Here is a 26,324-nt window from a genome sequence, read left to right on the forward strand (position 1 = left end):
ACTTATAACTTTTTAATTGAATTTACATATATTAAAAAAATTATTAAATAAAAAATATAGTTATATCAAATTTTTAATGCTATTCATATATACATTATTTCATAATTTCTATAAGACCGGATTAAAAAAAATTGGGTACCAGACTGAATCAAATTTTGTTTAAAATTACAATTTCTATATTTTTATTGTGAAAAAATTAAGACATAGAATTATAATTATAAGTTAAATTCTAATTTTACTGAAAGTGATGATAACCCACGTATTAAGGTAGTGTTTAATTAAATTTTACCAACATAATACTTATATCGTATTAGTTATTATATTAGTAAAGGCTAAAATATGTTTGGTTACTCTTAAAATTTAAAAAATATTAATTTGATTTTTATAAAAAATTATATTAATTTGACTCCTGTCAAAATAAAATATATATTTTGTTGGTCCATGGTTATAAGTCTATTATACAATAATTTGACATGAAAAATAAACTTATATGTGTAATTTAATTACAAATGAATTAAATAATTTATGACGATTATAAGTTAAAATTTTCTAAAAATAAATTAAACAATTTTTTATGGTTAAATTCTCTTAAAACTTGTAATTTTTCATCACATAGATGATTTTCTAATACTTTAATGAGATTAGAAAAAAGGATGAAATAATAGTGAGGTCTACTATTTTCTAAGTATGTTTAAAAAGGTAAAAAAAAAAATAATTAAGTCATTTAATCATGTCAAATAACCATTTAAGGAAATTACCATCAAAGATAAACAAAAATATTTTTATTTTTATAGGAACTAAATTAATATAATTTTTTTTATAAAAATTAAAATTAATATTTTTTAAACTTTACAGGAACTAGTAATATATTTTTAGTAGAAAATATATATTTATTTGAGTCAACAGAGACTCTTAAGTGTAATCATAATATAATTTAAATTAATTTATAAATATGTTGATATTTTTCTATATCGTACTATTAGTTATTATATTAGTAAATGTAATATATTTTGAGTAGAAAATATATATTTATTTGAGTCAACAGAGTCTCTTAAATCCAATCATAATAAAATTAATGACATCATGGGTGTATTTGTTAAATATCTGTTATAATAAAATTATTTAATGTCATTGCTTAAATTTGTAAAATTAAAGTATGGTACTTTTTAAAGTTTTGTTTGGTCTTATGAGATTGTATTATTTTAGTTTATTAGTTTTTTTTTTAATTTTTGAGATCGAAGCACTTTAAATTTACATTTAGTTTCTAAATTTAATAATCTCGATTCATATAATTGTATGAAATATTTGAATAATTTTAATTTTGACCTTTAAATTATATCTTTGAAGAAATTATTAGAATAAATAAAAATTATAATCAACTATGGTTTAATTTTTTTACTTATATCCATGTATATTCACAAGTATCCACTTAACAATTACTTGTACGGACACAGGATGAGCAAAGAATGGATATTTATCCAAAAGGATGGGTAATGAATGTCTGTTCTATCCCGTGTGGTAGTCATTCTTAAACTTAAAATTATGTTTAAGGGATCCAAGTAAATTTCATTCAATCTAGTATAATTTACTTTTTTTTTATACTGTTATCATTAATTCTTAATATCTTTAAATGCAAGTTTGACTTGGAAAAAATAACTACTAGTTTCCAATATTATATTTTATGCTAACCCCTTTAACGAAAAAACAACAACCATTATCCCGATTGTGACCTGTATTTGTTGAATTACAGTAATTATCAATAATGAGGCATGCTTTTAATATTTATTAGTTTTATTTTTTTAATCCTTCTTATCAATAATATTAATTATTAATATTTTTTAACCATTATAGTTAGAGTCTTTGATTTTTTTTGGGACTTTGAGATATCTCACGGCTTAAGAGACTAACATTCAATATAAGATTTAGTCACATTTGAATTTATCATTTATTTCCAAAAATATATTATGTGGGGTCAAAGTTGAAGTTTTCTCTTATTAATTCACTTGTGTTACCAATTGAACTGCATTTATTAGATTAATTATTAATATATTTAACTACAAGTTTAATTGAAAAGAAAAACGACAAGTTTTTAATATTTTTTAACCTCTTTAGGAAAATTGGCTTAAAAAAGAAGGATAAATGATAATTTTCATTCTTGAACATGCAAATAATTGAAAAATTCATCTTTAAAAGATTAAAATTCAAAATTTAACCCCCAAAAATATAAAAAGTGTGAAATTTATCCGACTCTTAACTTCCGTCAATTATCGCTAATAAAATAGGTTAAGTGACAACAAAATTGATTGTCAATGTGACCATGTTGGATAGATTATACAAAAATGTCAGTGTTTTTTTTTTTAAAAAAAAATATTAGTAACTTTTTTTTACCAAAATATCAATAAGTTTTCATTGGACAAAAATGTCATTGAACCAAAATGTCACTAATTTTATATTGTATCAAAATGTTAATAATTTCTTATTAGATTTAAATATGAGTATGTTTATATTAGACTAATTTGTTAGATCCTAAATTTCATTTCATTTAAGTGTAAAATATAATTTTAGGCTAAATTTTTCTCAAATTTTGAATTTTAATATTTCAAGGATGAATTTGTCATCGATTTACACATTCAGGAATGAAAATGACTATTTATTTTTTTTTTTTGACAACTCAAAATGTGTGACTCATTTGACTTGAATTTGTAGAATTGATATGATACACTAAATAAATTTGGAAAAGAATAAAAAACCTTAATTACAATTATATTTTAATCAGGATTGTAAGGTTATTTTTTAAAGAAGAAGATATATGTGCATAAAAAAATTGCCTAAAAAAAAACAAATAGTTTTAAAAAATTTACTTTATTATTATTTAGAATGTAAATGTATTCATTCATTTTAGGTAAATTAAAATGATAGTTTAAAAATTATGAAATTTAAAGATCAATTTAATATATAATTACTTTATGAATTTATTTCATTTGAAGTCTGTTATACTTTCATTTGAAATATAATATATATATATATATATATATATATATATATATATATATATATATATATGTATGTATGTATTTATTGTTTATTAAAAAAATAGTGACTTTTTGATATTTAGTTTTAATATTTAAGTATATGTTATTTAATTTGTTTCAAAATTTACAATAATATAAAATACCTAAAGAAAAGTGCTTGATTACGTTAATTAAATTTTTATTGGAAAAAGTTTGTTATTTAATGTTTAATATTATATCATATTTCAGTCTTGTGTTAATTTTTAAACCATTTTATATAATCATATTAGTATATTTGTTTTACTAATTAATATTTGGAGTCTAATAAATTAATGTAATAGAAATATGTTGATATTTAGGTTTAATAAAAAATTACTAATACTTACGTCCAATAGAAAATTATTGATATTTTGATACAATAGAAAATTATTGACATTTTTATTCAATGGAAAGGTATTGACATTTTATTCCAAAAAAAAATTATTGATATTTTCGTTCAATAAAATATACTAATATTTAAGTTCAATAATGATTACTTCGTGACATTTTTGTCCAATTTACTTAATATGATCAAGTTAATAATCAATTTTGTAACAAATTCGTTCTTTTGTATTTTATAGAGTATTTTATTAACGATAACGAACGAAAATTAACTCTGAAATAAATTTGTCACATCTTTTACATTTTTGTAAATTAAATTTTAAATTTTAATCTTTTAAGAACGAATTTATCAATAATTTATAAATTCATGAATAAAATTGACTTTTTAAAAAAAATAAGTTTTAAATATTTTGATTTAAACCTCTTTAACGGAAAGAGAACAAACAATGATTATCGGGTTAGTATTGGTACTAGTTACGGTTGAATTACGGCAATTATTACAAGATTACAGTGATGGTATATAATTGAGATGCGCGTGCATTCCGTCAAGTCCAAGTCAGATACCGCTGTCTGGCGGAAACAGAGAAAGGCACAAAACCAAGTCCCTCTTCTTACCTACAAACTCACAACCTTTTCCTTCCGCCATATAAAATCTACTATTATTTCTCATTTTCATTTCAACGTAACGTTGATGGGTCTTCGCTTTTCGTCTTCCGAGGCGGCGGCGTCGGAATCGGCATCGCCATCGTCCAGTTTGGGCGAATTGCCCGAGAGCTGCGTCGCCCAGATCATGACCTACATGGATCCGCCCCAGATTTGCAAGCTCGCAACCCTCAATCGCGCTTTTCGCGGCGCTTCCTCCGCCGATTTCGTCTGGGAGTCGAAGCTGCCGCCCAATTACGACATCCTTCTCCGCCGCATCTTCGCCGATTTCCCCTCCCATTTGGGAAAGAGGGGGATTTACGCCAGGCTTTGCAGGCTCAATTCTCTCGATGACGGCACCAAGGTAATAATAATATTAATAATAACATTGTTTTGGTTTTTTGATGTGATGAGAGGAAGTGGAGTTGAAGAGAGAGTTTTGTGTGTTGTGCAGAAAGTTTGGCTGGATCGTGGCATGGGTAAACTGTGTTTGTGCGTTTCGGCCAAGGGACTCTCCATAACCGGGATTGATGATAGAAGATACTGGAACCATATCCCCACTGACGAATCTAGGTAACATTTTCATTCCTTTTCTTTTATTATTGATTTATATTAATTAACTAATTAGTACTGTGTTATGCTGTTTGAGGGAGGGGTTGGGAAAAACTAATGATGACAAAATAGACAACAAAAGGAGAGGGACAAATAGAATTTGGTTAAGGGTCTGTTTGTGCTACAAGATCATGAGAAGGGGGGGAAATTAAATGTTAACTCATTTTCACCCTTGGTTGCAACTTTGCTTCAAAATCATTACCACTCCGTCCTGAATTTTCTTCCCCCTTCCAATGTTTCAACTGCTTAATCAAGCCAACCCTGGGGCCTCAGTACTCGTCACATAGCAATCCTTAAGGAACCCCATCTTGGTTATCTACCAACGTTAAATTACTCAAACATAAAACTCCTAATAATCGAAAGTGTTAAGTTAAAAAAACCCTACCTTGTAACCGTGAAGTACTAAAGAGGTTCCAAAATTACAATCAATTGAATCCCAAGTGTATTATACCATATACCTAATGCTGTTATTCATATTCCATTCCGCATCCTTTATGATGATCCATTTATCTGCTAACCTTTTAGTTTATAATTTTATCCCTTGTTTGAAGACGTTAAAGATGCTATATATGTTATTCAAAGAGTGTGACTATTTTTGCTACAATCTTTTGTTAAAATTTATTTCCTACTGTGTCACTCTCTGCCACTGGATTCTTTTGTATTCATTGCAATAATGAAATCATTTCAACCATAGGATGAGTTCAATAAACTGATTAAAGATTTTAATCTTTTTTTAATGCGTGAACTATGAAGTTAAAAGAGGCTAACTGGGATTGTAAAAGGCTTTAAATTATGATTGCGACTATGTTGTGAAAAATTGCAGACGTATGTGGATGATGTCACTGTAAATTGTAATTGCAGTTGTGGAGGCCTAAAAGACTTTGTTATTGTGGTTGTGACCACAATTTAAAACCATGACTATTGCAACAAATATGTATTCATGTTTTAGTGTATTATTACCTAGAATTTTTGGTGACTATTATTTTCCCCATGTTCAGAAGTCTTCTGGCTGTAAATTCACCTATCATGACAAACTTGTAGCTTTTGGTATTGTTCTGTGTTGGCTGAAATTTGTTCTTGACTTGTGATGCTGTGGAGGAAAACATTTACATGCTAATGAAGATTGCACTGCTTTTTCTTTTGTTATTCTGGTTGGTGATGCAAGTTCTAGTAGTTTAATTGCCAAAATAAGTCTAGTTTAAATGTCGAATTGCTTTAATAGAGCCTTGGAGTAAAGCCAGTGTGATCTCCTTCAATTGCAGATTCAGCAGTGTTGCATACCTCCAGCAAATCTGGTGGTTTCAAGTGGATGGGGAAGTTGAGTTCCCATTTCCAGCTGGGAAATACAGCGTATTCTTCAGAATACATCTGGGGCGAGCCGGCAAGAGGTTTGGACGACGAGTTTGCAACACGGAGCATGTTCATGGGTGGGACAAAAAGCCTGTTCGTTTCCAGCTATGGACTTCAGATGGACAGTATGTTGCGTCCCAGTGTTTTCTGAACGGACCAGGTAAATGGATCTTTTACCATGCAGGCGATTTTGTTGTCGAGGATGGCAATGCATCAACAAAAGTTAAATTCTCTATGACTCAGATTGATTGCACACATACTAAAGGTGGTCTCTGTTTAGATTCTGTGCTCGTATATCCAAGTGAATTCAGAAAGGTTAAAGCATTTTTAAACTACTCTTAACCTTTGCTATAAATACATATGAATGTATACTAGTATTTATATGTATAGAGCGTAGGCCGCGTCAGGAGGAATAGAGAATCGAGTTTTTAATATGGTTCTTTAAGGTTTAGAATTTTGTAGAAGCAAGAGGTGATGTTTATATGTATAAATATTTGTTTAATTTGTTTGGAAGACTGGAACATTCTATCATAACCTTATCTGGTGAAGAATATTATATACTTGTGGCAGATGGAACAATAAAGACCATTTGATGACAATGAAACGTGGATCATAGTGGAAGAAAACGAATTGAGTGGACTACTTTTTGGGATAAAGTCGATTATACTTTATAGTTTACTTGAAACTTGATATTCCTTTCTACTTGTTCACTGCCCCCACGTTTTAGGGTTTGCTTGGTTTTCTGTCGGGAGAACCTCGACGTATTTTCGAAAAATAAAACTGAAAAAGTCTCATGTTAGGTTTTTAAGTGGATCCGATTATAAATTGGGTGTTGTCTTAATTTTACCTTAAAATTCAGTTTGAAATGGAAGAGAAAAATGATTGTTTTTGTGAACTCAGTTTTCAAAATGAAACTCGTTCGAGTTTTGAGTTTGGAAATTATACTTCAAATATGTACTTAATATAATTCAAGTTAATCTCTATCGTTTGAACTTGTCTGGTAGTGTTTGGTTGATCTTTAGCGTGCATTTTATATTCTACTAGTAACCCTATTAATTCTGTGATCGGTACACTTATGGAGTCAACCATCAACCTCTGTAGTGCGTCCAGTGTGTCATCAATTACAATGGCTAAAAATATTAAGATATAACGTAAACAACTCTGTAAAGAGAGTATAACAAGAGTTTTTTTTTTTTTTAAGCAAAGATAATCATCTCATTTCATTCATAACATGAGAAAGAATACAATGTCAAATATAATGTATATTATTTTCTTTTTTTGACTACTTTTTTAAGATATGTATGATTTAAAATGGATGAAAATTTGACATAGTGGAAAGTTTATCATATTAATAAGTTTCATAAATTTGATTAGCTATTTTTTAATATAATTTAATTTAAATGATGAGAAAAAGTATATAAAATTTAATGAAATAATATTTTAGTAAAATAGTAAAGATCAAACCAAACCATCAAATATTACTTTGATTCAAATTTTATTTTAAATAAAAACTAAATCAAACTAAATCACATGTGTTTTATAAGTTTAATTTAAATAATTTTTTTTGAATAATCAAATCAAACCGAATCATGCACACTTTTACTAAAGACTATGTGTTTGAGATTTTCAGCTGGCATTTAAATGCCATAAACCTGGTACTTCCCATACTTTTTTAACTTTATCACAACCAAACATTTTCAATATTTGAATTGCAGTAAGAGCAAAGACTTGTACCGCTAACACCTTTTTCTGCAAATGGTGTCTTGTTGGAAGACAATAACGAAGGAGACGCTAAAGAAACTGCTTTACCTTAGGAGGGATGTTGAGACGCCATACCAAAGACTAGTTGCCTTCTACTTTGAGATTTATTATAAGGGTTTTAATAAGTTTTAAATGTACCATAAACAAGAGCTCTAAACATAAAGAGATGATATATTTACAATCATTTTTACAATAATTTATACAACATTTTTATGTGTTTATCATTTTCTGCTATATTATTTATTACATATCAAAATTTTCTCTCTTCTTACTTTTCTTCCTTTCTCTTTCTCTTCGTTGTAATTTTTGTTATACAAATATCATTTCTCAAACATAAATACTTGGTATATAGGTAAAACTGAATGAGACAATCAATTTTTTTAATTAACATAATTTAGATCTTTGATTCTCCTGTGTAACCTTAAGATATTCTCAAAAACTTAAATTTATTGAACTGATTATATGATTACTTATCAATTCAAGATTTAGTTACATTTAAAATTATATGTCCCTCTGTTTCAAAAAAAAAAAAAAACTTCATGTCTCTCCTCAATGATATATTTTTTAAATATAATAATCTTGGTTCTAAAATAGTAACGTATCTAAATATTTTCTTTTATAATAGGACGAAATTTAGGTACAATTTTTAAGATGTTCTTTTTTTATGTTCTTCCATTAAAATTGAACATTCACTTCAGCAATCAACATAATTTTAAACGTTAACTTTTATTGTGCAAACTATCGAGGTAAATTTTGATTTTAATTTAGAAAACATAAAAAACATATAAGAAATTTGTATTTAAATATTATTTTTTATAAGACAAAACCCAGGTACAAATCTTTACTTATTTTTGATATTGTTTTCCAAACAAAATTGGAGCTTTACCTCAGTATTCAACGTATACTTTAAATGTCAACCTTTATTGGATGAGTTATCAACGTGAAACTCTAATTTTAATTAGACAACACCACCAAATATATCTTAAAAACTATATATAAATATTATCCCAAATAAATGATAAACGACAAGAGGTATCCAATATAATGCTACCATAATATGTTGGCCCATACTGCTGAGTCGGGCTAAACTCTAAATTTCCACCCAAACGTTGCAGGCTATTGCTTCCTGTACTTCCCAGTTCAGTTGCTTTCTACACTTCCTTTTTATCTTTTGGAATAGTCAATCCAAAATGTAAAATTATATATATATATATATATTACTTCTGGAATGACCAATCCGGATGATAAAAAAATCATTTTAAAAAGAGTGCAGGAAGCAATTTGAGAAGTACAGGAGGAAGCAACAGCCATCGTTACATCTTGCGGCCTAAATTGATTAGTTTGGGATTTAGTCCATTTCCGAGTTCCATCTTTCTTGGGCTTCTGCGTGAGATCTTGCTGTGAAATCATTGGCCAAGATACAACATAATAAAGGGAGTTGCTATTCTCACCCCCTAAATATTTTCTTGTCATTTTAAAGCTGAGTCATTTAAGGGTGCATCATTTAAGGATCGTCTAAAATTATACCATTGGAGCAAAATATGTATGAGTTATTTAACTATGAAGTAACATTGTGGGAGTCAATTAACAAGAGATAAAAACTTAAAATGAGTTGCATAAATTGCACCCACTGAAAATATTCTTATTAAAATAAAAATCAACCGCTTATTTATTGGGTTTTGTTTTACCCAAGAGCATAAAAACGTTAGTACTAAAGTTGAGCAAAATCCCTGCCAACTTGAGGTCACAATGAGAACGGGTAGGATTTTGATAAAATCCTATAATATTCATTTCCATACTTATGTCTAATAAAAAAATACTCATACCTGGTCACATATTCACTTGGATAATAACTTTAATATTAAATACCTATACACCTATATTCATACTCTGTGATCCATAATTATGTATAAAGTTAATAAATATATAAAAATATATTAATAAGGAAAATGACTACAATTGTTTTTTTTTGGGCAGAAAAAACAGGTTTTATTTTGTTTTACCAAGAACAATTAATTGGATTAAAGTTTTAACAATCGTAAGTAAAAAAAAAATAGACGGAGTTTCCAAAGAAGACAGTACGAAAGATCCGTAAGAAGTTGAGGTCACGCAAAGGAGGATGGTATTACCGTATTAGGAATTCCAAAGTTAAGGAAAGTGATAGGTAATTTTATCAGTGATTTAGGATTTGAATTATAATTAATTTTTAGATATAGAATAAATTATGATACATGTAATTATAACATTTGAGGAAGTTTATTAAGAGGTTCAATCGAGGTGTGTTCAGTTGAAGAAGCCATAAATAAATCTTCTTAGCTTCCATCAAATCTCACACTCTCATTCTTAGAGCCATGGCCATGGATTCCATGGCCGCTTCCATCGGAGTCTCGGTCCCCGTGCTACGCTTCCTCCTCTGCTTTGCCGCCACCGTGCCCCTCAGCTTCCTCTGCCGCCTCCTCCCCCGTGGCCTCCCCAAGCACCTCTACTCCGCCGCCGTCGGCGTCGCCCTCTCCTACCTCTCCTTCGGCGTCTCCTCCAACCTCCACTTCCTCGTCCCCATGTTCCTCGGCTACGCCTCCATGCTCCTCTTTCGTCCCCGATGCGGCATCCTCACCTTCTTCCTCGGATTCGGCTACCTCATTGGCTGGTTCGTACAATCGAGATCTATTTTGTCATAATCTCATCTCAATTCAATTCTACTTCTCTTTGACCTCGCTCCGCGTTTGCGTTTCTCTCTTCTGCAGCCACGTGTATTACATGAGCGGTGACGCATGGAAGGAAGGTGGCATCGATGCCACTGGTAAGCGCCAATTAATTATTTATTTATTTTTTGAATTGAGGAATGAGGGAATTGACTGATTAGTAGTATTTCACTGGTAACGTTATTTTTTGGTGATGGTTGGTTGGTTTGGTCATTAATTGTGGTTGGTTGGTTTCGGAATAGGGGCCTTAATGGTTTTGACGCTCAAGGTTATCTCCTGTGCGGTTAATTACAACGATGGATTGCTGAAAGAGGAGGGTTTGCGTGAGGCTCAGAAGAAGTACCGTTTGATCAAATTGCCTTCCTTGATTGAGTACATTGGTTACTGCCTCTGCTGCGGGAGTCACTTTGCTGGTCCTGTTTATGAAATGAAGGATTATCTTGATTGGACTGAAGGAAAAGGGGTATTGTTTATTATTCTGATTCTGGTTAATAAGAATTTAGCAGATTGCACTGGCATTGAAATATTGAATGCTGAATTCTCCTTAGATTTGAACTGAAAAAATTCAGTAGCAGAGCAGTTACTCATTTTTTTTTTATGCTGACAAGTTATGAATGACTGTTCTCATATTTGTTATTTCAATTCCTTATAGTCTTTATTGTATGCGGTTATTGGCAGATTTGGAGCACTGAAGCAAAAGGGCCATTGCCATCACCTTATGGGGCAACCCTCCGGGCTCTTCTCCAAGCTGGTTTTTGCATGGCCATGTATTTGAACCTCGTGCCTCATTTTCCTCTGTCCAAGTTTACTGATCCTACCTACCATGAATGGTGTTTCTGGAAAAAATTAAGTTACCAGTATATGTCTGGCTTTACTGCACGTTGGAAGTATTATTTTATCTGGTCAATTTCAGAAGCTTCTATTATAATCTCTGGCCTGGGTTTCAGTGGCTGGACTGATTCGTCCCCACCGAAGCCTTGCTGGGACCGGGCCAAAAATGTAGATATAATAGGTGTTGAGTTTGCAAAGAGTGCAGTTACTATTCCAGCTGTGTGGAATATTCAAGTCAGCACCTGGCTTCGTCATTGTGAGTTTCTTGCTAATGAGATTGAATGCTTTTATTGCAGGGTTTGGTTTGCTAGCTCAGTAGGATATAATAGCCATCATTCAATTTAGGCATGGAACTTAGTTTACGGTCCTAGATGCATCATTTATAAGTTCTGGTAACAATTTGGCCATAGTATTTTTTAGGTGGTAACATGTATGGTTCTTTAATTAACATCTGAATTTGGATGGATTTATCAATTAGCACTTAATGGAAAATATAATAAAAAAAGGTAAAATGAATTTAGTTTATCCTATAAGTTAATCAGCTTTTGGAGAAGTTAAATGAAAGAGCTTTTATAGAAGTTGAAGTACATAAGTTGATTTTTGACTTGTGAAAGAAGCTTTATTAATTTTACTTTTTTTGTTTTCTTCTCCTATAACTATAAGTGCTTACTAAGAAGTTATAAAAAAAGGACTTAGTCTGAACTTTGTATCAGGGATTAGTTGGGTCATATTAATAACCTCTCTTCTTGAGTTAGAACATTGTTTTTGTTTACACTAAATTATAGCATGATCAAGCTATCAACAATTGATTTTCAATATTTTTTTTATTTTTTTGTTCTTATACTGTAGACTTAGCTAGATGCAAAATCTCACCAAAAAAAAAGCTAGATGCAAAATTGATGTAGATTACATATTTACATGTCATTCATAAAGCTTTACAATAAAATATTAAATAGTAATCTTGTTGTTGTTTGGGTTTTGGTAGATGTTTACGAAAGGCTTATTCAGACTGGGAAGAAACCTGGTTTCATTCAGCTACTTGCCACCCAGACCGTTAGTGCTGTTTGGCATGTGAGTAAATTTTATCTGCATTTTAAATTGATTGTTTTTTCTATTGCTACTGTATCTTGGTATCTGCATCATTATTGCTTTGAGCTTACTATAATTGCAAATGTATGTCTGGTTTTTCTTTGGAATAACTAATTGTTAGACAAAACAGTTATTGCACTTGTGAATAAGCAGTATGTGATAGTTGATGTGAGTTTTACATATATCTATTAATTTCTTCTACTACGTTATTTGGAAGAATAAAAAAGGATCCACTTTAGAAAGTTGAAGAAGAAACTGTTGCATGAAACAACTTTGTGTGCTGGTATTTTATATTGTCGATTGATTTTTTATGTGTAAGGATTTGTTACATAATTTTTTTCTGACATTTTGAGTTTATCATTGTAGGGCTTGTACCCTGGATACATAATATTCTTTGTTCAGTCAGCATTAATGATTGCTGGTTCCAGAGGTATATGTTGAATTTTGCTCATTTGCTGTTCTTTCTTTAGTAAGTTAACTTGAGTTGCTGTGTTTCTTTTGAAACAGTCATTTACAGATGGCAGCAAGCCGTACCTCCGACGATGTCTCTGGTTAAGAATGTGTTGGTGTTTACAAATTTTGCTTATACACTTTTGGTTCTAAATTACTCCTGCGTTGGTTTCATGGTTCGTCCTTTTTCTCCCCTGCCACCCCCCGCCACCCACTGAAACACATTAACACACACACACACATTCAATATCTCTTCTCAGACTAAAAACATGCCAATATGGATTTCAAAGTTATTTTTACAAGTTTACTATATGTTTGAATAGGTGTTAAGTCTGCATGAAACCCTTGCCTCATATGGAAGCGTGTATTACATTGGAACTATTATTCCTGTTGTTCTGATTCTTCTTGCCAAAGTAATCAAACCTGGAAAGCCTGCCAGATCTAAAGCTCGGAAGGAACAGTGAGGTAGAAAATGCTGTTTATTCTTGTTGGAAATTTTGAAATCAGATTAGGAGAAAGCGAGAGAACGGGTTTCCAGTTTCCACAGGTTTTCTGCCCCTGGTTTTCAACCTTGTAACAGCTCCTTTGGTCCTGAATATGGTTGGGCGCTTTCATACTCTTGCCTTTAGCATTGAACTGTATTTCTGTGATAAGAAACATCTTGTTGGCAGGTTTGATAAAAGCAGTTATTGAAGACATGTTAGAAACATTTGTATTTCGGTGATTTCTCTCTACTTTCAGCTCTGATTCCCAACAATTACTGCAAGAGGCTCTAGTTTTCAAATGTTAACTGTAGACAAATATGCAGATACTCTGATGTATGGCAGTATAACTGTACTATCTAGTATTCATTTCTCCAAGTCACTTGTCATTTTGTACAAAAATGATACCCGCCTTGTTGGACATAAAGTATGGGCACTGTTACTAAGAAAATTTTGGATCGGAACTGCCTATCATAGGTCTTCAGAATTTTATATTTTTTCCTGAAATGTCTGGGACAGTGCTTACCCAACTGACCTAAGGATATCTAAACTCTGTAGGTTTAGAATGCCCTGAAAATCTCTTTTGCCTTAAGACTGAGATATACGATAAGGTGAGCTAGTATTCTTTTGCATGTATGGCCTCTAATTGCCTATTTCAAGTGTTTCTAGACCATGCCAATAAGAAAAAAAAGGAACAGGGAGGGAGAGCGAGAAGTCTCCATAACGTTAAGTTTGTTGAAGGTGAAATGAGATATTCAATCCAATCGAAGTACCATTCTCGTCTTAATCTATTCCTGACGTATCAGCTGGTTTCTCCGGAATTTCAGTTCTTAAAATGTCACTAATGCAAACAAATGAACATGGTGTTGGACTTATTTTATAATGATGATGGGATTCCAAGATTTCTTTTTGTGTTGGTGAATAAGATTTGCGCATCCTTATAACAAATTTCAGTATTTTTAGAGTGAAATAAGTGTTACTCATTTTTATGCAGGCATGTCTCTTATTACTTTGTGTGATATGCCTATTTTGTGATATATTTCTATTATTAGTCAAATCCAGACGGTTTATGTTTTTGCTTAGTCAGGCGTTGTGTCTTGTGTGGACCACTTAGTGCATGTGCATGCCTTGTATTACCGTTCTGTTGTCTCCAACTTCCTGTATTACTTTATGCATTGAAGTGGCATTGGAATTCATGCCACCATATTTAACACAAATTATGTTAAAATCTGCACAAAAAAGTCCCAAAAAGTACAGAGTGTATATAAGTTAAGCGATGTTAAACATATATTTTTTTAAAAATATTTTTAATTACTTAATAAATATAAAGATCAAATACAAATATTTTGATATAATAAATATATAAAATAAATGTTTTCTTATTTTTTTTATTTCTTTAAACAAAAGTCGTGATTAAAAAGTCTAACCATATTTTTGGTGTTTAAAGTTTTGAAACCAATCATTATTAATAGTGATGGCATTTGTTACAGCCTTCAGTGTACAAAGAGGATAACCACAATGCCATTAACATTGTAAACATAAAGTGAGCGTAAAATTGTGAGTGCCCATGCAGCCATTAATCGTAGCTCTATTGATTCTTTATTGAGTAGGAATATTCTTAATTTTGCCTAAAATGAGCTCAACACTCAAGTACATAAACAACCGCAAGCTGGCTCCAGATTTCGCTATTTTTTCCCTGTACCTTTCCCCTTCTGTTTTCCATGGCGTGTAACTCTGTTACTTCTGCCATGACAATTATGTACAAGAAATTATACTTATAGATTCATAATTCATTGTGTATAGTTTCTTTTTGTAAATAGGAGAGATATAAAAAGAGAAGGAAAAAAATATAAAATGTATTGTAATCATTTTACATAAATAAGAGAGATATTTCAGTAGGTGATGTGAAGAAGAGCATTATGCAAGTATATGGTATTTTTTTTTTTACAAAATAAGAAATAATTGAAATTTTAGCCAATACAAAATATAACCATTAAGGTAGACAACAAGATATTATAAAAATTAACAAATTTATCATAAATTTCTTTAATAAGTTCTTAATATTTTTTTTCTTAATTCTAAAAAAATGAAAAAGTGAATTTGATGTACAAATATTAAAGAATCTAACTCAACTGATCAGTAAAGAGTGAGTATTATAAATTTCTTAATATAATTCTTACATATAAAAAAACAAAAAACATGATGTACAAATGCAATAAGTGAAACAGAAGAGCAATAACACACAATTTATGGGTTCTATCTTTTCATTAATATCTTGTTCAACCTTTTTATTGCGAAAACAGTTGAACACAATAAATTTGACGAATGAAGACAGTGTAGTAATCCGGGGTGAAACCTCCGTTTTGGCTCACCAACCACAGATTTCCCTTCTCTGTCTCTTCCTGCGCGTTACCAAATTTGATTTTACCTTTTTCTCTCTTTATATTCTTCTCTTCAAATTCTGACACTTTCTGCGCCGGCCACTCAGTTTCTCTTTCGTTTTTCTTTTTCTTTTCTCCTTTTCTTCTTCTTTCACTTATCCTATTAGTATTTCCCTCAGTCGGTTTATTCATTCTCTCTGTTTTTTTCCTTCCACCGACTGCTAGTTTTCGTTTACACCACTAACTTCAAGGTTGGTAGCATTATCTTCTCCTTTAAATTATACTAATCTTACTTCCCTTAACTTTCGTTTGGTTTTTATTCTTCCATTTATTGTATTTTACATCATGAAGAAGAGGCTTTTGGGCAAGTCAAGGTTCTTTCTTCTTTCCTCGGTTCCCTTCCCTCCAAGGGAAGAACCTCTTTAGATACCCTTTTTGCTCTGAGAACACATACGACCACACTCTCTTCCATTTCATCCATAAAACTTGGAGTGCAGTCAAAGAGTCAAAGATTCACAACATGTTTCCGAGGGGCAGAAGGAGTGACATTGGTGGCCATGGCAACACAAACGTGGCTGAATGGGAATTACGGCCAGGAGGAATGCTCGTGCAGAAACGTAACTTGGATTTGAATCAAAATTCTGCATCTAAATCTACCATCAAAGTCAAAGTGAAGTATGGCTCATCCTATCACCAAATTCAAATCAGTTCTCATGCAAGTTTTGGTAATTCCATCCTTAGGCATTTGTCTCTTAATTTTCTTTAAAAAAAATAGTTTTTACACTACAGTCAGAAATAATCGTATGGTTGTTATTGTAAAATTCAATAAACTTATCATATATGACAGTTTATTTGTGTTTGAATGATATTGTCGTATTTGTGATTGTATTGCCCTTTATACTGCATAAACTATATACCCTCTTTTTAATTGATTATTGATGGACTATTGGAAGTTGGTTCCTGGGGGTGCAGGGGAATTGAAGAAAATGTTAACAGAACCTACAGGATTGCACATTCAGGATCAGAAATTGATTTACAAGAAAAAAGAGAGGGATTCAAAGTCATATCTTGATGTCGAGAGGGTCAAAGATGGATCAAAATTGGTGCTGCTTGTGGACATTGAGAGTAGAGAAAGAAGGATACTTGAGACGTTAAAAATTGCTAAGAAGGAGAAGACATTAAAATCCTTGACAGAAATAAAGGTGGAGGTTGATAAACTTGCCAAGAAGGTAATAGCACCTAGTTTCACACTATTAATTTCTACAACGTGAACTGGTGTACCTATTTTTGCGACTAATTAATGTCTTCAATTCAATGAAATTGGACAGGTAGCAGCTTTGGAAGCTGCTACTTCCACAGGTGGGGTTATAGCAGAGTTAGATATAGAGACTTTGACAGAGAATTTGATGAGAACATTGATTGCATTGGATGAAATTTATGGTGAGGGTGAACTGAAATTGCAGAGAAGAGAGCAGGTACTAAACTCTTGATTTTCTAAACTGAAATCTATATCAAATGATATTTATGTGTGTCATTAACGTTGTACGTTTTGGGAAAAAAAAATGTGAAGATTAGGAGAGTTCAGAAACACATTGAGACTCTAGATATGTTGAGGATGGCAAGGGAAAACTCAATTTCTCTGAAAAATGAAGAAAAAAACATGGCACGTGAGAGCAAGGTGCATTGTGGTGGTCACATGCAGGGGAGACAGGGAAATCCTAAGAAGCAGCAACCGTTAAAACATCCTGACTCGGTTGTAGTCACAACAAAATGGGAAACTTTTGATTGAGGCTTTTAGATTTGCAACGAAAATGCCTCACACACCTTAAGAGTGCAATATTCAGTGAGTCATCTAGTTGTGGGTTGCTTCTGCCATAAAAGAAATTATTATTTTTCTCATTATATATCTGCAAATTAGAATAATGTTTGGTTCACATTATTTTTGCTTTACATCTACTTGCACCCTTTAAAGCATAGAATCATTTCATAGGACGAATAGCAAAGGTAAAAAGCTGTTTAATAGTAGTTGTAAAAGTATGTGGAATAAAAACTGACTTGAAAAACCAAGAGGCTAGTTACTTCAGCAATGGGTAATTCGTGTTTCATTCTCTTTTATTTGTTTTGAATTATATCATTCACAGAAATTTTTCTTCCAATTTTTTACATTATTATAATTATTTTCTTTATTTCTTTCATAATAGTAATTATCTTATTACATGTTGTTTTCCTTCTCTTCCTATTTGTTGTATACTTTATTGAACAAATAAATTGTATATATAAATACAATTTGCCATTTGTTTTCATGGTGCGATGTTCAGCTCTATCCAATTTGTACACGTAACAAAATGGTAAATACTGTTTGCATGAAAGGTTTTACGGAATCGTAGTGGCCTAGTGGGTTTCCAAAGTTTAGGGTTAGAGTGAAAACTTTAAGTTGCAAATTTTCTATGGAGACAACGGAAAAAAGATATTCAGCTTCCTCTGTGGGTTATCTCTGCCTCCGAATTGGTTTTCCTGTCTGTCGGTGTATGCTTGTGCTTAGCTGTGAGCCTTTTCTTTTCTTTTTCTTTTTCTTTTTCCTTTTTGATACAGTTGGGTAGGGACCATGTAATTAATTATAGATTCACAGGCTTAAAAAATAGGCGCTATTAATTTTGACATAAATGATCGTTCTTGCTAGCTTGAAAATATTGTTGCTTTTCTCCCATCACTTAGTGGAGTTTGGGAGCTAGTTTTTTCCAATCTAACATAAGAGTTATTTCTTCGTTTGGTGCTTTGAAATGTACAAAAGAACTTCTAAAAATCTTATAACGTTAATTCAAAACACACCCTTAAACTAACTCGGGAAAGATTACTCGTTCTTTATCACATCACGTTTAGAAGCTTTTTCTTGTGTTTATGTCAAGTTGTTAGAACGGGCCTAGACTAGGTCATATTTTTTTAAAAATAAATTAAATCAAAATTTTTATTAAAACCCATTTAGTTGAATATGTCAAACTCTAAGTTATTAATTTTTTTTTACCAGTAGTCCAAGGTTGTAAATCTAATAATTTTTTTGAGAGATTAGACACAAAACTGTAGCAGTAGCAGTGTCAAGGTTTAGCCAGTACAAACAACGCAAAGAGAAGAGTAAATAAAACTACAAAATCCCTACTCTCAATGCAAAATTTATGATGCAACAATAATGCTACCATCCAATACAGAAGGGATGTGAAACTGAGTTAAATGAACATCAATAGACGACAATGACTCTAAAAATCGACATATTGGCTAATAGAAAGAGGTGAAGAGTGTAATGTCTTTTGTTACAGAAACAATTCATAATAAAAATATGTTAAAAAGAATATTAAAATTTTAAAATGATAATAGTCCAAAAGCACAATATATAATAGATAAAATCAAATAAAAGGATTTTTACATAATATTTTTATTATCTATACTTAATATTTTAAAAAATCAACCACTGTTTTCTCTTTTTTTTTTCTATTATTATCTTTAAACCAATTATCTAATAGATTATTATACTAACATCTCTTTTTTTTTCTTTTACTAAAAAGATTAAATAACCCTATATTTAAATAATTTTTATCTAAATAATTATTAGGTGATTTTAGGATGTTATAGACAGCAGTGCAAGGATATATATATAATCACCATATCCCCCACACCTCTTTTGATTCTTCTCCAACATGGATGTGTTTAGAAATACTATATATGGACCATTCTAGGATTTATGTCTTTAGAAATGCTTGCCTTTGCTGATATGTTGAAAGAGGAAAGTGTAAATAAATTCTAAAATCTATTTTTCGATAAGAGGATATTTTGGATAAACAAATTTAAGAGGTGAGTGCATTAGTAAAATGAAGAGTGGAAATAGCAATTGTGGTCGAGCATGTATTTCTCTTTATGTGCTAAGTACAACAACAAAGAAAGAACAAGGCCTAACATTGCAAGGCATAAACAAGAGCTATTGGGCTTCTTTTTGTCTAACATTGGGTCGTAGAGGGATCATGGATCTTGTTATTTATGCCCCATTTTTGTAAGACACCCCGTAATCTCCTTTCTACCTCTCAATTATCCATTATACTCTTTTTCTGAAAGAAATACACTTTTTTTGCTTTTTAGAAATGTCTTTTCAGAATTACATATATTTATTTCAGAAATACATTTCGGAAACTATGATTTATATTTTTGGAGATATACTTTTAAAATATTTATATATTTTTTAATAAAATATCACTTAAGAATTAAAATGTTTGACAAGAAATAAAAAAATGATAAATGTTTATCTTATATCCATATTTTTTAATCTTATTTTTATCCTATCATTAGTATTTTTTTAAATCCTATCTACAATCTTATTTTCATCTTATCTTTATTATTCTTTAAGTCTTAATTTTAAACTATCTTCACCATATATTCATTATATAATAATGCATTTTCATCATCAGTGTACAATATTTTGGATTATCCTTCATGTGACATTGCATTTTAAGGTACGTTTATCACTAACTTAATATATTATACATCTTAATTACAAAGCAAAGCTTTTGATGATGGTTTCTTTCCTTTAAGTGTGTTCATTCATTTTCTAATCCAAGTTTACATCAACGATTCAGACTGCAACAAATCTTAAGTACTTTAGTTAAGGTATGATTTTTTATTATCGAAAATGTCTTTCTAGAATAACATATACCATTATCGAAAGTGTATCTCTGTAATTGTGCACACATGGCTTAAAGAATAATAAAGATAAGATAAAAATAAAATTTTAAATAGTATTTAAAGAACACTAATGATAGGATGAAAATAAAATTAACAAACACGAGTATAAGATAAGTTTTTATCATCTTTTTTATTTATTTCTTGCCAACCATTTTAATTCTGAAGTGATATTTTATTGAAAAATATATATCTATTTTGAAAGTATATATATGAAACTATGAATCATAGTTTTAGAGAAACATTTCCAAAATAGGTATATATAATTTCAGAAAGAGATTTTTGAAAAGCAAAAGGTGTATCAAGTACAACCCTCCCCGCCACACTTATGAAAACTCAATTAATCTTATAGTTAATAAAATTTAAACAATGAAATCATAAAAATAAAATAATACAACCCATGAGATTAATATAATGGTGTAAGATTTGTTTACTTTCACATGTGAAAAGATCTATTTATTTAACATGAAAATTCGTATTTAATTTTATTTGTGTATAAAAAATTCCTTTCTATCAGTGATAGTTATATGTAATAAATAAAATTAATATCTAATCAATGGATTGAAAGATATCCGTCGTATTAAAACTTAAAAAAAATAGTACATACCGGCTACCGCACATACAAATTCTAGTATTAATAAAATCACTTTGTAATCTTGTCAACGTTTTCTTAAAAAAAAGTTAAAATTGAATTTTTCTCCCTTGGCCACTTCTAGAATGAAAATAAAGACAACCCTGATTCGGTGGAATAAATTAACTCCAACTAGAATTAAACCTTCTTATTATTGGCTTAATCTATTCTACTCATATTTATTTGTGTCAAATTTGCCGTCATTGCAGACAGATAGTTAATGTAATTTTCATTGAATGTTTTAATTCAAAGATATTAAAAAGGGCGATGTTGCTCTCGTCAAGTTCATCCTCAGCTGTACTATTTGGACAATAATAGACAAAATTAACGCGTAAATATACAATTTCACTTAGCAATGGCTGCAATTCTTCTTTTGTTATTTTCTAATATACAGTTTTCTTTTCTAAAAGTTAGCAGGTAGATAAAAACATGCATTTTACATTAAAAATATTGTTATGATTTAAAAGATGGTTTTGGTTGGAACAAACAAACTAGAAGAAAACAACGCTAACGTACGTGTGTTTAGATATTTGGACGGAAGTGAAGAAACAAAAAGAAGAGAATAAACTAAAAGGTCCTATCAGTTATTATGCTTGTTTAAAAAATTTTAAATTGATAAAATGAGAAACAAACATGCTAAGGTATGTTTAGGCATCAGCTTGGACAGGTGTGAAGCAACAAAATCAAAGGAAAATGGAAATAGAAGACAAGATGCATGGAAGACAATAACTAACAGGTTCAAGTATGAGTTTTTCTTTTCTTTTGCCGGAATGCTGGAAAAGTCTTCAAATTGACAGAAAATTGAAATGTTCATACGAATAAATACAAAGTTTTAAAATTTTCACAGTTTTCTTTCCTTGTAAAACTCTTCCATTGATGATGAATGTTTACTTGAAACACTGTGTATCAATTTTAAGCTGCTATTCTTACCGGTAGTTATCAACATTTATGCGTCTGATTATGCGTTTATTATAAAGAATGATCACAAAATATGACTCATTTTCAATATAAACGCCACCTAACGTTAAATTATAATAGTTGGCTAGGAGTATGGATTCATTGCTAGAAATTAACAAGTGTGATGGCAAACGCATTCATATTGTAGGAGTGTTATATATTAATCAACATTAATAACGAATAGTCAAACTTATCCAAATTTCATAAAGAAATTGTCGCCATCCATTTTGTTACTTAATTTATCATATTATACAATGGCTGCACGAGACGTGCATATTGACATGGATAATTAAAGAATAATAATATATAGCAAGTTTTATGTTTTAATTACATTTCAAGTGACGCACATTTTGTGCTGTGTTTGGACAATGTATGGAGTAGTGGAGTATGAGAAGTGTTATTAACATCTCAAGTGACTACATATTACACTGATTAATTAAGCTATAGTAGTGTGTAAAATGTATTTGCTTATTAAAAAAATAGTTGAATTTTCTTTCATAAACTAAATTCAGTAGAAGAGCCAACTATTTTTCCAGCAGCGCGCAATTTATCAATATTTTTCAAACCCCCAATATACATTTACATCATATATAAAATATTTGAAATGTGATATCGGTGTTTGAAAAAAACAATCGACAAATGATATTCAAACAATTTTCTCTAGGAACTTGCGTCGATGTGCCACATGCATGTCTTGCGACAAACGGAAAACGAAAAAAGCGTAGGAGTATAGAAATAGAAAAGGAGCCAAAATTGAACAGTTAGTAGTTGGCAAGTTGAGGTATGACTGTGAGTTGTGTTGGGATGCAAAAACCACTCGGTCGTTATTAGTTTGGTCTTTAACTCATTAATTTATATATACTATGTATATATGTACGTGACAGTTTCTGGGAACTCCCATACGTTAGTTATTATAGGGATATACAGATACATGTTTCGCTCTTTTCAAATTTCAACGAGTTTTCATCACCTCCAATCCTAAATTCCTATCATCAGTATGGCGTGTACAGATTCTCCTTTAATTTGGTATTTCATGAGCTAGGCTATAATTGATTTCTTACGTATAATAAAATGTTCGGCTATTCTAGCTTTAATTAGTCTTCTCACAATATTATTATATATATTGTATGTGTATTTTATGAACAAGTTTCAATCCTAACATATGGTGAACCTGTAGCTAGCCTGATATACATCAAAATTAATTAAAATCCTAGCTAGTGTTACTTGCAGAATGTAGATCATGGATATGTGCAAGGTCCTCATCGACCAAATACTAACTAGCAATTACAATGTGCTTGTATATGAAATGACCAAATACTAACTAGTTTAATATTCTTTCTTTCTGGCGGTTCAAAGACTTGTTTTGAGAATACAAATTTATGTTTGGAAGTGTAAAACGAAGAGACCGAATTGTATTTGACTCTAAGATAAAGATTCTTAAAAGATGAAAGAACGTATATATATACCATGTCGTCGAGTTCACGCTCTCTCTCAATGTGAAACTTGCAGATAATTCCATGCCATTAATATGCGTTAGACAACTAGGTTGGCTTATTAATACATCAAATACTCTAAATAAGTACTAATTTTCTTTCTTCAAGGTAACACTTGATAGTTTTAGTGCGAAATACTATTTAAAATAATAAAAAGAAAACAATTGATATACGAATACTAATCAAATTGTGGCTGGTCAATTTTTGTTGCCAATAACCCGACATAAGACTCGACCAGTTCAGAGAAGGTAAATGGTTATTTTATTCTCAGTTTGCTTGTATTGGCTTGTATATGACTTAGTATTACTCGAAAACCTAGTATTATTATTATTATTATTATTGCTGCTGCTGCTAAATGATATGTATTTTGTTAATAAAACTTTTGACTGAGAATGATTATTTGAAAAGTCACATAATTCTATTAAGAATATTAGCATGCATGCTAGAACGATGTAGAATAATGAATCAAATACCAAAACCAATTGGTTATTGAAAAAATTTTGCGATTGTGAATTTTCTAAAGAATGTTAAATTATTCATTTAATTTTTAAGAGAGGTAAAAGGAGGAGCTGTTAAAAACTTTCAAAAAAGGTTCACATGGTTTTCAAAACAATATAAAAATGCTCTCTGTTAGTTTTAAACAACGCAAAAGGTTGTTATTATAAATTCCTACACAATTTACTCTAAATAAGAAATAAACCTAGATAATTAATTGATAAGGGTCATGCTATATTATTTTAAAAACAACTTTATTAATTTTTATATTATATATTTGATTTTATATTTTTAAACAAGAAAACATCTCTTATTGCTATTTTCCGGGTTTTTTTGTACGTATTTTCCTTTTGAAAGCAATCCTTTTTACAGCATGAGATTTTAATTTTAAGTTTCAAGTTTCAACACTCACTTTTATATTTTTTAAAATTTAAAGTATTAAGTACTTTCAATTTTTCCTGTTAGTATTTCTTTTTCATTTCCTTGAATTCCAACTTTGCCTCAGTAGGTCCTTCCTTTTGTACAAATGTCCATAAGTGGAGTAAATGAATAGAAAATCATAATAGAGGAATTGCTTGCAAAGGTGAATTGACTACACCTGAAATAGGAGATCACACAATAGAATGATTTTGAAATAGATGATATTTTTTGAAAGGTTATTTTTTCCTATATAATTAGAAGGTATATGAAACTTTTATTTAGTATCTATTTTTTTTTTCAATCAGGTCAACCTATTTTAAAATAAAAAGATACATTCAATTACAATTTTATATCTAATTACCGAAAGACCAAATCTCATACTTTAATTAAGACACTCAAATGCTGAATTATATATTTCTACAATTATTGTCACTCTAGTTAAAATTCCTTCTAACTTGAATGTTAAAGTAACGTTAGAGATAATCCCATATCTACTACAAATCCTCATCATGCTATACATAGAAACATCTCATAAGGAAGGAGAAGGCTAAAAATCTCATTTTAATATATACGGTCACAATTTACTTCTCTCTTGAGCGCATGCATTTTATTCATAGGTATGACACTTTGGTTCCCGTTAAAAAAAATTAATAGCATGATGAACTCGGTCTCATGAAGAGTTTTTTTTTATTTTTTATTTTTATTACACACAAACTCAAATTTAAAATCAATTAGCTTGTATCATCTAATTTAATCGGTCGTTGGTTTATTAGATCATACTCTTACGTGATATATATGTAATAACTAAGAAAATATAATATAGTCATATACGTACATATGTGTAAGTATAGCTTATTGTTAAAAGAATATTCATTTTGTTTCGTTTTATTTATTTAATTTAGAAAGGTGGTACATAATATATATATATATATATATATATATATATATATAATTATTATATATATATATATATATATATATATATATATTTGATTGTAATATAAATATTTTAAATTTTTAATATGATTTATACAATTGTTTCTCTTCATTTTATGAAAAATAGGTAAAATATTTAAGAATCATGTAATGACAAGAGTATACGGTATAAAAAAAAAGATAATTGTTTTAAATATCTAAATAGACAGATAAAAAAAATATCAATTTTCCCTCTAAAAGTAGACAAGAAACGAAAGGAATAATAAGATTTTTTGTAGGTTGAATTCATATAATCTTATTTCATTTCTCAACTCACCAAGTAAAAATAAAATGCTTAAATACAATTATGATTTCCCTATTTTATTCCATTCGTAATTCTAGTTCCTTCATTTTAAATTTGAGACATTTGATTCTTTTATTTTTAAAAATGCACAATTTTAATCCTTTTTTTTAAAATAGAGACATTTAATCCTTTTGTTTTACAAAAATTATAATTTTGATCAAATTCTCAATTTTTTCAATAAGTTTTATTCATTTTTTTGGGTCAAATTAAACTCTAAACCTAACATATTTAAGCTATCATCAAGAAATAATTTAATTAATTAAAAAATAAGAAATAAAAGAAGTAAAATGTAGGAAAAATTAAAGATTGAACAAAAATTATATTTTTTAAAAAAATTTGGAAACCAAAATTAAGAATTTTTTAAAATATCAAAACCAAATATTTGTATTTATAAGGAGATCAAAATTGTGAATATTTTAAAATGGGATGATCAAATGTTTTAATTTTAAAATAAAAGAATCAAAATTATATTTAAGTAAAAATAAAATAAAAAAAATTCGGTTAAGAATAGATAAGAAAGAGACGAAAAGAAAACAAAGTGATGCCATTCTCCCGGCAAATTAGCTCGAATTCCTTCCACTCTTAATATAAATGGCGTCTATTGTTGCTTGAACTAATGCAAAACGTGCTCATGA

At 29.9% G+C, this 26,324-nt stretch overlaps 3 protein-coding genes across 5 annotated transcripts; all 3 read left to right on the forward strand.

Annotated features, from left to right (window-relative positions):
• The first annotated feature begins 3,906 nt into the window (after positions 1-3,906).
• Positions 3,907-6,595, forward strand: LOC100788842 (F-box protein PP2-A12). The gene is made up of 3 exons (XM_003525679.5): positions 3,907-4,398; positions 4,489-4,607; positions 5,909-6,595. The coding sequence occupies exons 1-3, from the start codon at positions 3,922-3,924 to the stop codon at positions 6,336-6,338; spliced, it is 1,026 nt and encodes a 341-aa protein (XP_003525727.2). The 5' UTR covers positions 3,907-3,921; the 3' UTR covers positions 6,339-6,595.
• Positions 6,596-9,899: 3,304 nt separating this feature from the next.
• LOC100790429 (lysophospholipid acyltransferase 1) lies at positions 9,900-13,762 on the forward strand. The gene is made up of 8 exons (XM_003525680.5): positions 9,900-10,404; positions 10,502-10,557; positions 10,702-10,922; positions 11,138-11,546; positions 12,276-12,361; positions 12,746-12,809; positions 12,887-13,005; positions 13,153-13,762. Exons 1-8 carry the CDS (start codon positions 10,109-10,111, stop codon positions 13,291-13,293), a joined length of 1,392 nt encoding a protein of 463 aa, XP_003525728.1. The 5' UTR covers positions 9,900-10,108; the 3' UTR covers positions 13,294-13,762.
• A 1,791-nt stretch (positions 13,763-15,553) lies between these two features.
• LOC100792005 (putative Bcl2-associated athanogene) lies at positions 15,554-17,774 on the forward strand. 3 transcript variants are annotated; one of them, XM_006579354.4, is made up of 5 exons: positions 15,554-15,943; positions 16,044-16,417; positions 16,665-16,921; positions 17,021-17,167; positions 17,263-17,755. In XM_006579354.4, exons 2-5 carry the CDS (start codon positions 16,213-16,215, stop codon positions 17,479-17,481), a joined length of 828 nt encoding a protein of 275 aa, XP_006579417.1. In that variant the 5' UTR covers positions 15,554-15,943; positions 16,044-16,212; the 3' UTR covers positions 17,482-17,755. The 3 variants fall into 3 exon arrangements, with proteins under 3 accessions (XP_006579417.1, XP_006579418.1, NP_001242681.2); XM_006579355.3 differs by having other exon boundaries at positions 16,047-16,417; positions 16,646-16,921; NM_001255752.3 differs by having other exon boundaries at positions 15,658-15,943; positions 16,047-16,417; positions 17,263-17,774.
• The last annotated feature ends 8,550 nt before the right edge of the window (positions 17,775-26,324 follow it).

Source organism: Glycine max, chromosome 5 (assembly GCF_000004515.6).
Source record: "Glycine max cultivar Williams 82 chromosome 5, Glycine_max_v4.0, whole genome shotgun sequence".
NCBI classification, from domain to species: Eukaryota; Viridiplantae; Streptophyta; class Magnoliopsida; order Fabales; family Fabaceae; genus Glycine; species Glycine max.

Coding starts and splice junctions, on each gene's coding strand:
- LOC100792005 (XM_006579354.4), top strand. CDS start 16,213: ATGTTTCCGAGGGGCAGAAGGAGTGACATTGGTGGCCATGGCAACACA. Junction 16,922..17,020: donor TTGATAAACTTGCCAAGAAG/GTAATAGCACCT, acceptor GAAATTGGACAG/GTAGCAGCTTTGGAAGCTGC. Junction 17,168..17,262: donor AATTGCAGAGAAGAGAGCAG/GTACTAAACTCT, acceptor AAAAATGTGAAG/ATTAGGAGAGTTCAGAAACA.
- LOC100788842 (XM_003525679.5), top strand. CDS start 3,922: ATGCGCGTGCATTCCGTCAAGTCCAAGTCAGATACCGCTGTCTGGCGG. Junction 4,399..4,488: donor CTCTCGATGACGGCACCAAG/GTAATAATAATA, acceptor TGTGTTGTGCAG/AAAGTTTGGCTGGATCGTGG. Junction 4,608..5,908: donor ATCCCCACTGACGAATCTAG/GTAACATTTTCA, acceptor CTTCAATTGCAG/ATTCAGCAGTGTTGCATACC.
- LOC100790429 (XM_003525680.5), top strand. CDS start 10,109: ATGGCCATGGATTCCATGGCCGCTTCCATCGGAGTCTCGGTCCCCGTG. Junction 10,558..10,701: donor AGGTGGCATCGATGCCACTG/GTAAGCGCCAAT, acceptor GTTTCGGAATAG/GGGCCTTAATGGTTTTGACG. Junction 10,923..11,137: donor ATTGGACTGAAGGAAAAGGG/GTATTGTTTATT, acceptor GGTTATTGGCAG/ATTTGGAGCACTGAAGCAAA.